The sequence below is a fragment of the Typopeltis vanoorti genome, chromosome 12, assembly GCF_054136105.1.
Source record: "Typopeltis vanoorti isolate ZY-2024b chromosome 12, IOZ_Tvanoo_1.0, whole genome shotgun sequence".
Taxonomy (NCBI): domain Eukaryota; kingdom Metazoa; phylum Arthropoda; class Arachnida; order Uropygi; family Thelyphonidae; genus Typopeltis; species Typopeltis vanoorti.
In genome coordinates, this window is record NC_143560.1 from 5905046 (window position 1) to 5919153 (window position 14108).

The 14108-nt window shown below is 36.7% G+C and overlaps 1 protein-coding gene across 5 annotated transcripts in view; it reads right to left on the reverse strand.

The window, feature by feature from the left end:
• The window catches only part of LOC150100558 (FHF complex subunit HOOK-interacting protein 1B-like), a 303141-nt gene that overhangs the window by 180639 nt on the left and 108394 nt on the right, over nt 1–14108 (reverse strand). For all 5 annotated transcript variants that reach the window (XM_090401613.1, XM_090401614.1, XM_090401612.1 and 2 more), the window contains exon 4: nt 12834–13045. In XM_090401613.1, the coding sequence (XP_090257739.1) occupies nt 12834–13045 (212 nt within the window). The remainder of the gene's footprint in view (nt 1–12833; nt 13046–14108) is intronic.

The following is a 14108-nucleotide window of genomic DNA, read 5'->3' on the forward strand; positions in this document are numbered from 1 at the left end:
ATAAAAAGGCAAAGACAATGAAAATAGGCAGAATCATTGAAAATGTCAACTGTGTTGTGAAAGGAGAACCTGTTAAACAAGTAAAACATTTCAGCTACTCAGGCACGATTTTTACTGAAGATGGTAAATTAAATATAGAAATAGACAACAGAATCAGCAAAGCTGGTATGGTGGGAAGTCAATCGAATAAATTCATATGGAAAAAGAAAGAAATTAGTCGGAACACTATATCAGCTGTATATAAGACAGTGTTCAAACCAGTTTTAACTTATGGATCTGAGAGCTGAGTCAGAAGTAAACACTTGACCAAAGACTAGAGACCGCAGATATGAGAGTCCTGAGAAAGATTAGAGGCGTGAACAGATGGCATCAATGGCAATATCATATTAAAAATTAGGATATAAGGAAAGAACTTGACGTTGTCAGCATCCAGGAATGCGTTAGCAGAGCTAATCTCAGGTGGTATGGTCACTTAAATAGAATGTGAGAGGAAAGATTAGCAAAACAAGTTTTCTCTGCCAGGTTGGCAGGAAAACGACCCAGAGGAAGACCAAGATATAGGTGGATTTATACGGTACAAAGTGAATTAGACGATAGAAATATAAGATCTGATAATGTTGGAGTCTTGACAAGTAACAGACTGATTTGGAGGAAAATTGTAGATAGGAAGTTAGTAATGATGTAATTTTTTCATGTAGTACTGTCATATCCTGTACACCCCTTGAGGGCACATGGCAGGAATTTGATGATGATGATGAAGTTCACTATAGGAAGTGTCTCACTGTGAAAGATCACTATAAAATTAATCAGTAGCAAAATACCTCTGTAATTCTCACTTTCAGTTTTATTTCCCTTTTTATATATGGGTACTATGAGAGCACTACTCAAATCATCTGGAATTCGTCCCTCTGTTCAGGCCTTCTTAACTATGCAGTGCAGCCGCTGCAAGACTTTTATATGGATATGTATTTTTTATTGCATGCCTGTTGAGTGTTTTTTTACCACTGTGCTGTCACTGCTTGTTTGATTTAGCAATTTTTCGAAATAATTGCTCTCTACATCAAGGATATCTTTTTTTCCCAGTTTTCAAGTTACCTTTATCATATCTAATGTCTGCCTGGTTGGCCGAGTGGTTAGTGTATCTGCTCTCTGGCAAAAAAAAAAAAAGGCTGCGGGTTTGAATCCTCAGGTGGGCATATATATATATTTATTGTCTGTGAAATACTAGTCATGGTGGTGGGCAGTAGATGGAGTTGGTGTAGATGATGATGGTAATTGCAGGATTGACTGGTGGAGACAGAGTTGTAGAGTAGAAGCCATCCCTTGATGAGTCTTTGGACTCCCTGGAGGTGAAACATAATAATTCCTTTTACAGCACTCTTTCTTCCATTACTGATCTTTTTCAACATCCTCCAGAATATCTTGCCACCTTCTTGATATATTTGTTTTCTACATTCTTACAAAAATCTTCCCATGACTTTTGTTTAGCTAGTTTTACACATTTTTTTAGCTTTCTTACATTTGTCTCTTATTTCTCTAAGAGCACAAGCTGACTTATTTGCCATCAACTTTCAATATACTTTCTTCTTTTCCTTCACTGTTTCTTTAAATTCTAGTGTCACTGGAGTTCTGATTTTTCTATCCTTGCAGACAACCTCACCACATGCCTCTCTGGCCGAATCAATGTTTTCTTCATGGCTTGCCACTGAATCTCCTAGGTTTGGTTCTTGTTTTCTCAAACTCTTTCATTTTTTCTTCAATAACCTTTGTGTATTTTAGTCTACAGTTCACATCTGAGAGCTTCTCAACTTTAATTTGCTTTAAAACTTTCTTACATGTTATTCTTTTCAATATGAAATTCAATTTTATCCTGCTCAAGACTAAATAGTGATCAATTCCAATTTCAAATCCTCTATACACTGGTGTTCTGCACCAGAGAGAAAACATCACTATCAGCAATAGCATAGTCAATAAGACTTTTCTTATCCCTTGCCTCTTCTCTCCTTGTGAATTTATGCACATTTTAACGTTGGAACATTGTGTTAGGAATAAGCAGTCCATGTCCTGAGCAGGAATCCAACAGGTATTTGCCATTATTATTAGTTTTGCTCTTTTCTCCAAATTTTCCCAAAATATTTTTATATGTCAGACAATCATTTCCTACTCTGCTATTTAGATCCTCCAGCAAGGCCTAACTTTTCCTTTTTCATTGTGTCAAATAATTTTTTGAGGCTTCTCTAAAACCTTAAAAAATTATTCCACTTTTACCTTAGCAGAACCTTCATAGGCACAAATAACTTTCATTATTTAGTGTTGAATACTATAGTTGCTACTTCTTCTCTCTGATTGTTATTGCCTGAATATCACAGGTTGTATTTATTGCTTAGAAAGATTTTACATCTCACCAGTTTTTGTCTATTTGTTTCAGTCACCCCCTATTATATTGATCTGGTACTTATCCAATTCCTCAGCCAGATCCATTTCTTTGCCATTCAGGCTTCTGTTAATAGTAGCAATCTTGAACTCTGGTGATGTTGAGTTGGGGTGCATTTCAGGATTTGTTCCAGTAGCTGACTTTTCGCTGTTCATCCTAGTTCCTTGGCAAAAACAGCGTGGTTTAAGCCAATAAGAATAGAATTTTCTCTGAGGATTTATATGGCTCTTGTTTTATTTCATGTCTGTGTTTTCAATGGTAAATATTAAAACTATTAAAATGGACATGTTCATAACCATTGGAAAAATAATTTACAGGATTTTCTAGCATGTTTTGGTACAGATTCTTGCTGGATTGGCTGTTTTGCTGAACCAACAGAGGTCAAGTAATAATCCACACCTCTGACCCACAAATTATACTTTTCACATCTCTGTGGAACCATGGGTTACAAGAACCTTAAGTATTTAATATAAATTAAGTGCCAATTAAGTGATTTAACAAAATTTATCAGTATAAATAATACAGTGCAAGTGGATATGGATTTGTGCTTATTTGCATCTGCACTTGATGGTGATCTTGATTTTGCTTGTTTTGCTAGGGATTTTAAGAAAGGGCCAGTTCACAGTGGTGGTAGTGGTTTGTCAAGTAAGCATGAATCCATATCCACTTGCAATGTTATTTATACTGATAAATTTTGCCAGCATGTGTACATGCAGCACCATCTGTGACAAGGTAGCTGTGGGAATTTCAAGTGTGCTATCATAATGTTGTCCACTAAATGAAGTGCTGGATAATCCGTGACCAGAAAATTGGTGGCATTACATTGAAGTGGTGAATGCCAATTATTTTTCTAACTTACCTAACTAAAACTGGTAAAAAAATAATTCGTACTCACCATTTCTAGCATCCTATTAAAAAATTACAAAAGAACAGCTATAAGGATTAAAACAACTTCTTGGTTAAATGAAATATACTTGATTAAAACAGCACAAAATTTTTAAAGAACTTTAAACTGAAGTGTACCTGTTTGCAAACCTATAGCTATAGCTATATGAAATATATAGCTATAGCAAACATATAGCTATATGAAATTACATTGCCTGTATAAGCAATGATTCAGCTCATCAAGATCTGGAAGGATAGAAAAATATCTATCAACACAAAGATCAGACTGATTCGGATCCTTATTCTTCTCTGTGGTTCTTTATGGCACAGTCTTGGACACTGAACAAGGCAATTAAGAAGAAGCTCAATGCTTTTGAAATGTGGGTCTGGAGAAGGATGATTTCAGTTCCTTGGACTGAGAAAAGCATAAACCCGAGCATCAGAGATCAATGAAATCTTGAAATGAGTGTATGCAACATGGTGAAGAGATGAATCCTCATATATTTTGGGAATTGCTCATGAAGGAAGGAAGAGAATATTGAAAAATTCCTCATGCAATGCAAGATGCCAGGAGGTAGAAGAGGCACATCCCATGGGAAACGGCTAGATCAAATCCCTGCTCTTACTGGATTAAAGTTGGAGGATGTACTTAGAATGACAGAAGACAGTGACAAAAAAGCCGACGACTAATACATGGGGGTCATAAGTCCTGAGTGATGGAGAGATTGACCAAAGAAAAAAGTTTTATTTTACTTTTACAATAATGTTGATGACATGCAAAAACTCTGAATGTGTAACTTGCTTACTTCAACACAACTCAGGAAAAAAAAAAAAAGATACTAAGAAAAAATATGCTTTGATAAATGTATTATATGACAACAAAAAAAATCATAGTTTTCTTCATTTTAAAGGCTATCTAAGCTGAAGGATCAAAATAATATAATGGGAAGAATTTTGCTTTATAGCCACCCATCAAGAATAACTCTCATAAAAAAATTGCCAATTTTTTATGTGGTCTCCCAAATTAGGCTTAAAAGTTAGCTGTTTAATTCCTTTGCAGACTGAGATAATATTTTGTGCAGACTATTATTATTATTGTATGGGCACCTCACCACACAGTTAGTCTAGTGGCTTTGCACTTTGCAACCATGTGCCTGGGGAAGGAGTGTTCTAGGTTCGATTCCCATCGATGACATGAGGAGCTTAAGGATCTTCCTCGGCCATAGCCAAGTTAGCCAGTCTTGGGCGTGGACAGCAGGGTTTTTTCCACTAGTTTATCTGGGGGGGGGGGGGTTCATCCTGAAAGCAGGCAAACCAGCCCAGTGAATACATAGGCTACAGTCATAAATACTTACGGCAAGGAAGGCAACGGGGAAACCACCTTGCGTCATTAAATCCAAAGTAATTAGCTGCAACCCTATCAAAAAGAGAGGAAGCCACAGGATTAGGATGGACACTCCATGAAAACTCATTGCGGGAGACCCAAACTGTACACACAATCTATCATATTGAACACATTAACAGATAAAGTACTCAACTGACTCTGGCAACCCATTCCAATCATTCACAAACTCACCCAGAATAGTCCTTATACTCACTTTATTCAAATTCCAGGGATGACCTCTTGTTTGGGCCCCTCTAGCCAAGTGCTGAAACATTTCCTCTTCATCAATCCTATAAAACCCTTTAAGCAACTTAAATGTTTCTATAATATCCTCTCTTTTTCTCCTATCAATCAACTTCTGCAATCCACACAACCTGAATCTATTCTCATAGGGAACATTCCACACACCACTCACCATCTCAGTCGCTCACCTCTGAATCTTCTCCACCATTTCCTCATCCTTGAGAAAGCCAGGACACCAGACTGCTTTGCCAGAAGACCAGACTGTGTATTCACTGGGCCAGTTTGCCTGCTTTCATCCTGAAAGCAGGCAAACTGGCCCAGTGAATACACAGGCTACAGTCATAAATACTTATGGCAAGGAAGACAACAGGGAAACCACCTTGCATCATTATCTCCAAGTAATTAGCTGCAACCCTGTCAAAAAGAGAGGAAGCCACAGGATTAGGATGGACACCTACCTCCATGAAAACTCATTGCAAGAGACCCAAACTGTACACACAATCTATCATAAATGTTAGACAGTAATTCAGATGTGGATGTATCAGGCCTTATAAAGTAGAATAACAACTTCCTTTTCTCTATTTGTTTTTGTTAATGTTCTTCAATAGCCAAGTAATCTTATGGGCTACCTCAGCAACCTTAACAATATGTCCTCTAAATTTTAACTCTCCATCTACCACTTTCCCTAAATCTCTAGCTTCATCTATTTCCTGGAGTACAGTTCTGTCAATGTGGTATACAGCTTGTAATCTATTTATCCCAAAATGCATAACTTTACATTTCTCACATTAAACTGATACCCATTTTATAGCCCATACTGGAAGTTTATTTTCCACTTGATTAGACTATAATAAATTTAGTTTAATCCTTTATCCAAGTGTAAGTAAACAAAGTTTGTGCCTGAAGTATCTTCAGGACTGAAGCAACTCGTAGTAAAAGTGGTCCAAGCTCTCATCACTCCTTGTCTCAGTATTTCCCATAATGCAAAGCACATCTCCTTGCAGACATGTATAATGCTATGCATTAAGGGAAGGGCCACTACCCAGTAAATACTCAATAAAGATTGACCTTTATTGAGGTCTCTTCAGTGGAAGCAAGTTACAGAAGTGGTGATACTAAGGCAGAAGCAATGGAGAGGTCATATTTACCTATACAAGTTGCCAAAAGGTGTACCACCTTATTATTAAATTACTCTGGATTTAGAGAAAGATGTTGGAAGTTTATTTTCCACTTCAACATCTTTCACTAAATCCAGAGTAATTTAATAATAAGATGGTACACCTTTTGGCAACTCATATAGGTAAATATGACCTCTCCATTGCTTCTGCCTTAGTATCACCACTTCTGGGTCTGGCTCCCACTGACGAGACCTCAATAAAGGTCGAAACCAGTCTGGGTAATGGTCCTTCCCTTAATGCATAGCATTATACATGTCTGCAAGGAGTGATGAGAGCTTGGTCCACCTTTATTATGAGTTGCCTCAGTGCTCAAGATACTTCAGAGGCAAACTGTGTTTGCTTACACTTGGATAAAGGATTAAACTAAATTTATTATATAGCCCATACTGACAGCCTATTTAAATCATCATGAAAGCTCTCCACATTGCTTTGATTAACTATTACTCTACCTAATTTCACTCATCAGCAGATAACTAAATACAGTAGAACTCAGTTATAACGATCACGGTTACAGCGAATTCATGTTTATAACGAATCATTTTGAAGGTATATTTGAATTACATTTGATTTAATGCATGTATTTCATGTTTATTACGAATTCGTTTCACAGGAATAATGAATGAATAATACACGTTAGTCGTTCCTTTACTGACATTTCATACGTATGCATTTTCTGGTTGTGGAAAAATGTCAGGAGTCAAACGGCAAATTTTATCGGTTTCCGAAAAAGTAGAAATTATACGGGAGGTGGAAAGTGGCCAATCAAATCTGACAGTAGCAAAGAAGTATGGTTTGTCCCCATCTACAATATCAACAATTTGGAAGAATCACGAGTTGATTCTGAAAGCTTTTGAAAACAATTTATTGAAGTGTAAAAAAACTTAAAAAGTGTAATAAAAGTGACGTTGACGAGGCACTTCTTTTGTGGTTTAAAGTGCAAAGGACCGCTGGCTTACCTATTAGCGGACCAATTTTGAAAGTTCAAGTGGTTCAAAGTTCAAAGAAACTGCTGTATAAACTCACGCAAAACCATATGTTGCTGTTGCAACATATGGTTTTGCTTGACACCACCCCATAGTGAACATGTTGAAACTAAGAAATGTATAGTGAATGTGTTTCAGATATTATGGAATTCGGTTGAAGAGAATTAGCATTTCGACTCAATTGTTGAAATGCTAATTTGTCTTTGGTTTACGCGATCTTTTCTTAATACCGCACCAATCATATGCACCTCTTCATAGCTGCTCAATGTATCTCAAGTCTTGTAAATTACTAGTAATTATTGCTTGAAATAATGGGAAAGAAGATGAAGCTATTTGGGTGGATGACTTTGAAAATGCACAGAAGGAAACTGTTCTCGATGCCAAAAGTAGCAATAGCGAGTAGTAGCTTCTTGGTAAGTCATACGATTTTCAGTTTTTTTTCAAAAACTTTAGTTTCCGAAAATCACTGCATATATCTCACACGACAATATTTTAGCTTTAATTTTGGGGGAAAAAAGTGCGAGTTATGTTCGAGTAAATATGGTAATTTTTTTAGCTTTTAAATTCTTAAGTATGGATCATTCGTTAAAGATCGGATTTATAAAACGCACAAAAGAGAGCAATATAAAAAATACAAGTAGCTGTAAGCAACAAGAAAACATTTATATTGCATCTGGATCAAATGAAATTGATAATGGCATGTCATCTGACATCTGTAGAGAAACAACTAGGAAGAAGATGAAAAATCTTCGTAAGTATGATATGAATTACTTGAATTGTGGATTTTTATGGACGGGAAATGAAGAGGAACCTATTCCAAATTTTGTTCTATTAAACAAAATTTGGAATAGGTTTTTGTTTACATGAACATATAAATTGAAATAAAATAGACATTTACAATGAAATAAACTTTATTTATTAATTATTTGATAAGGGGGTACTTGGTAATAATGAAAATTTAAGAAAGGGTACGCAGATATCTGAAGTTTGAGAAACACTGGCCTACACCAACTCCAATGATCTCACTTGTAATAACTCAACACTAAAATAGTTGTATACATAGCAGTGTACAAAGCAATATTAACTTATACATCCGAGAGCTGGGTTACAAATGAAACAACTGAATCAAAGGCTAAAGAATAAAGATATGGCAATTCTCAAAACAATTACGAAGGTGAGTATATCGTAACAATGATAGAATCAAATTAAAAATGCAGATGTTAGAAAGCAATAAGAAATGTGTGAACAGAGCTAAAGTAACGACACTGGCCACTTAAAAACAGAATGGCACAGAAAGATTAACAAAAATTGGTGCCTCATGCCAGGATATCAGGAGGGGGGAGAGGGCATTTTTTTAATCTGGAACAGCAAGATCAAGATTTGATTAATGCAGTACCAAAATTGCTTAGAAGACCAAAATATAAGATCCAACCGTTAAGACTACTTCAGTGCAAAATTGTCAATAGAAATCATAAAGTTAGTATGTATCAGTAATGAGAAAACTAACAAAACTGCTGAAGTGAAATTTTTTAAAACGAATAAGCTGGGGTTAAGCCAAACAAGGTTGCAAAGACCAGATATTTAACTAACAAACAGTCTAGAAATTGTGGGACTATAGTTAGTGGTGGATGTGCAAATTCAGGGAAACTAGATTTATTAAGATGGGGGGGGGGGAGTAGATATACAGTCCTTAGGGAGGCAGATGAATGTAAGAATGAATATAATATGCCCGAGCAAATAAGAACAACAAATCAGAGTGGGATAGTTAATATAAGGCATCAAGGTAGGGTTGGGGCTAATGGGGGGGGGGGGGGGGGTCTTAAATTCATGTACACTAATGCTAGGAGTATTAGGAACAAGAAGGAAGAGTTTTTGGCCATGGTTGGCAATTCCAGACAACAGGTTATTGGTATTAGTGAAATATGGCTGACTATAGATGATATAGCTAGTGGGATTGAATGTGATGGGTATAGTGTTCAGGAATGACAGGGAGAATAAAATGGGGAGAGGAGTATTGTTGATGATAGCTGATGAGCTATAGTCAAGGAGAATAGAAGTTGAATTGCAGGATAGAGAAAAGAGCACATTTGAGGCCATTTGGTGTGAGATTGTGGCGAGCAGAACTAAATATACAATTGGATGCTGCTATAGACCAGGTGATGGAAAAGATGGTGGTGACAGTATGCACAAGCAAATAGAAGAAATGAGTGGAAGGAGGGTGATTATTATGGGAGATTTCAACTATGGTCGCATTGATTGGAGTGAGGAGAGGACACACGGGAGGAAGGAATTGGATATTATGCAGTTATTAAGGGATAACTATCTGCGACAGCATGTAATGGAAAATACTAGGGGTCAGAGAGTGCTTGACCTAGTAATTACATCTGAGGATTTGGCTGTAACAAATATGACCACATTGCCACCAATTGGTGAAAGTGATCATAGGGTCTTGACTTGGGAGGTGGCTAAAGGTGTAGAATTTTCAATTAAGACAGGGTACATGTGGAATTATCGGGCTGGAAAGTATGACAAGCTTAGGAGTTTGATTGGTTCAGTGCCATGGCATGTACAACTGCAAGGACTAGAAGTCGATAGTGCATGGGAAGTAGTTAAGAAGTGTTTGCATGAAGCAATGGCTGACTGTATACCTAGAGTCCGAATAATAAATCAACTAGGGGTTAAATGAATGAATAACACCATGAACAACACAAGGCCAGAAGGGTAACGAGTGTGGTAAGAAAAGCAAAAAAGGATTACGAAAGAACATTGGCCATGCAGGCTAAAGAGAATCCTAAACAGTTTTTTAGATACGTAGCAAGTAAAAGGAAAAATGTACATGGCAGAATGATTTTAAAGAATGCCGATAGTAGGGAGGTAACTGAATCAGTTGATATAGTTGAGATACTGAGTGAGCACTTTGCAAGAATATATCATTCAGGCGGTGACATTGCAGAAACGAATATACCAGTAGATTATATGGGAATTGTGGTAAATGAAGTGGAGGTGAGTAGTCTATTGCATAACCACAATGTCCATACGTCTGTGGGATTGGATGGTATACCAGCTCGTGTTGTACGAGAAGCAGCTAAAGAATTGTCAGTTCCCTTGGTCATTTTGTTTAATTTGAGTCTCGGGTCTGGGTTAGTACCGAGGGGGTGGAAAGAGGGAAAAATAGTTCCACTGCATAAAGGTGGTTCCAAGACTGCTGTTGTAAATTACCGACCGATTAGCATATCAGGAATCATTGTCAAGGTCTTAGAGAAATTAGTCAAGAAAAGAATACAGGATTGGATAGATGAAAATGGGATATTGTATGGGGGACAACATGGTTTTGTGAAGGGTAGATCATACCTCAGTAACTTGCTCACGTTTTATAACACAGTGACAGCTGAACTAGATAGGGGTAATGGGTTTACAGTAATACTACTGGACCTTGCCAAGGCTTTTGATAGGGTACCACATAGAACCCTAATCAGTAAACTGGAGCAGATGGGGATAGATATAGGTTGGTGAGATGGATAGGAGGGTGGTTGAAGGAGAGATACCAGAGAGTGGTTTATTCGGGAATGGAGTCTAAAAGAAGGCTTGTGACTAGTGGAGTGCCACAGGGCTCTGTTCTTGGACCACTGCTTTTCAATTTGTTTATTAATGATATAGGAAAGGATTTGAGAGGAAGTGTTCACTTGTTTGCTGATGATGCAAAGTTGGGTAGAGCAATTATGAGTGCACAGGATGTCAAAATGTTACAGGTTGATTTGGATAGTTTGGAGGACAGGGCTAGGAAAAATGGATGTCAATTTAATGTGCCAAAGTGTAAGGTTATGCACTTTGGGGTGAAAAGAATAGCAGCAGTATATTGCATTGGTGGAACTGTACTCCAGGAGATTGATGAGGCCAGGTATCTGGGAGTGTTGGTGGATAGGGAATTGAAGTTTAGGGGGCACATTGCAAAAGTGACTAAATCAGCTCATCAAATCACTTGGCTTCTGAAAAATATTTTAACATGCAGAGACAAACACGTTGTTGTTCCTCTGTATCGAACCTTGATAAGACCCCATCTGGACTACTGTGCCTAGTTATGGCACCAGGGTTTCTTCGTAATGGGGAGGATCCAGAGACAAGTGACCAAGATGATAGCAGGTCTGTGGGATGAACCTTATGAGAATAGGTTGAAGATTTGTGGGTTGCAGAGATTGGACGATAGGCGAAGGAGGGGTGATATGATTGAGACATTCAAATTACTGAAGGGTTTCTACAAGATTGATCCAGAAGATATTTTTGAAAATATGGCTGGTGGTGGGAGGACTAGGGACCATGCATGGAAGCTGGGCAAGAGCGTGGTTGACAAGGGTGTTAGAGCTAGGTTTTTTACTTGGAGAGTGGTGAATGAGTGGAATAAGCTTCCAGAGTCTGTTGTGGGTGCTACGACCGTGAATGAGTTCAAGGCAAGGTATGATAGATACTGTGTCAATGTCGAATAGTTGTTCTTGACATGATGTTAGGGCCTCCCTTGATGAGTCTGTCGACTCCTTGGAGTTGCCCGGAACAATAATAATAAGTATTACTAAGCATTGTCGATTTAGAAAAATAGCATATATAAGGTACTAAAAGAAATTCTTCAAAACATTGAATTAGTATATGATAAATGGAACATTACACAAAGCAATATATATATATATATAGAAGGTATTTTACCTTGGGTATAATAAATGTTAAAGATACCAAGCTATTTTAAACCTGGTTTTACTCCATTTCCCAAGTAAGCAAACAGACAAACAAGTGAAGTTTGCGCCTGCACGTATTGGAAGTCTAGCTGACCCTCAAAGTAGTGCAAGTCAAGGTGTGTGTGTGTGTGTGTGTGTGTGTGTGTATATATATATCCTGTAATTGTATGCTATGGACTACATAATTAAGTGATATTTCTGATAAGTTCTATATCTGATTCAAATAGGAAGTTTTAAGCTTAGTTCTTTACTTTATACAATAATGTCGTCCTTGTAAATAAATCTTCAAGAGACTCCAATCAAATTAAATAAATGCTGTAACCAATTTGGTAAGCAAATCAGTAACAAAAGGATTAAGTTTATGAAAACAAAAAGAAAAGCAGAAACATTGACTACATTCTCAGCAGCACAATTTTTTGACAATTTAAATATGCAATTAGAAGAAAATAAGAAAAAGGATAACTGGGGGTAAAACATGACTTACTCATTACTTCAACCTTGGTATCACTTCTGGGTCTGGTTCCCAATGATGAGGCCTCAATAAAGGTCAAAACATGCCTGGGTAAAGACCCTTTCCATAATGCATAGCATTATATATGTCCATAAGGATATGTGTTTTGGATTGTGAAATACTAAGGCAAGTGATGTGAAGTCATCAGCTTCTATATATGAGTTGCCTGTCCTGAAGTTACTTCAGGTGCAAGTTACACTTGGATAAAGGATTAAACCAAGAATATAATTTCTTGGCATATTTAATTTATGGAGGTAAAATAGTACAAACGTTTGCATAATTTTTAGATTTTTTTTTTAGCTTTACAATTACTTAATATAATACTCAAATTTATAGTAAGACCTCTGTTTAGGGTAAAAAAATTAATCAATTTGATTGTTAACTGCCATTTTGCACAAACACATAAATTAAGTTTTTATTCTCTTCCCACATATAGAAATAATGAAAAATACAAGTTTACAGTCATGAAATATAGCTTTTTTTTCTTTAACCTGGTTGGTCCTTGATCTGAACTTGCTCCAAAGAATATGTGCAATAAGTCAGGATACTGAGTTAGGCAAACACAGAGAGTATTCAACAAGACAATCAAGCGTTTTTCAACTTCAACAGGAGAGCATTCTCCACATGCAGAAAGTAATTGTAGAAGAGGGCAAACAACTCTATTGCTTGACAATATATTTTGTGGAGAATGGCTAACCAAAACCTGAAAGGAAAAAAAAAAAAAAAATTTAATTATTAAAGTGCTATACACATTATTAATAGCAACTAATTTATTTTAATAGTACAGAGACAATGACTAAAAATTAAAAGGGGAGGAAAGTGAGAGAGTACTCTTATCTTGAATTATATAAGCATTAAATAAGGAAATATGTTAACCACTTAATAATCTGAAATGTCGACCACTTGTGCCAGAAGTGAAAATAAAATTACACAGAAGTAAAATGAGAATTCACTGGCTAGTTCAGTAATAACCTGCTCTAGCTACAGGAAGGAAGTAGTTTAAGTACTATGCAGAAATGAATACTCTTAATATCTATTTACCCATTTCTTTCACAGTACTCAGACCAGCCTGTGGATAGTATCTCCGCTTTATAAACTACAGGTTGAAAGGATTTAAATTCCATCATATGCACATTTTTATGTAGTGACAGCTGAGTTATATAAAAGGAATAGTTACACGAGGATTCTGCTTTTTCAAAAGGTATCTGACAGAATACCACATGCAAATGTTATGCAAACTGGAACAAATGGGAGTGGATATGAGGGCAGCTGATGGACAGATACCAAAAAATAGCATATAAAGAAGCAGAATTCAGCAGAAAGGTGACTGGTGGTGTGCTTCAAGGCTCCTGCTTGGACCACCGCTGTTTAAAATTTGTACATAAATAATAAAAGGAATGATTTAAAGGGAATATATTCAATATATGTTGAAGAGTTTTATGAACACCTAAAAGAGATTAAAAACCTAACAAAGAAACATGATATAAACATAGTGGTGGGTGACTTCAATGCAAAAGTGGGAAGAGGGGGTGATGGAGAAATTGTTGGCGAACATGGCTTAGGCACCAGAAATGACAGAGGAGATCGCCTAGTCCAGTTCTGTCAGGAAGAAGATCTAACAACAGCAAATACCTGGTTTAAACTTCCACCCAGAAGACTGTACACTTGGAAATCGCCTCAAGATAACCAACATAACATTGTCAGAAATCAAACTGATTATATACTGATAAATAAAAGATTCCACAGTAGTATAAAGAGTGCAAAGA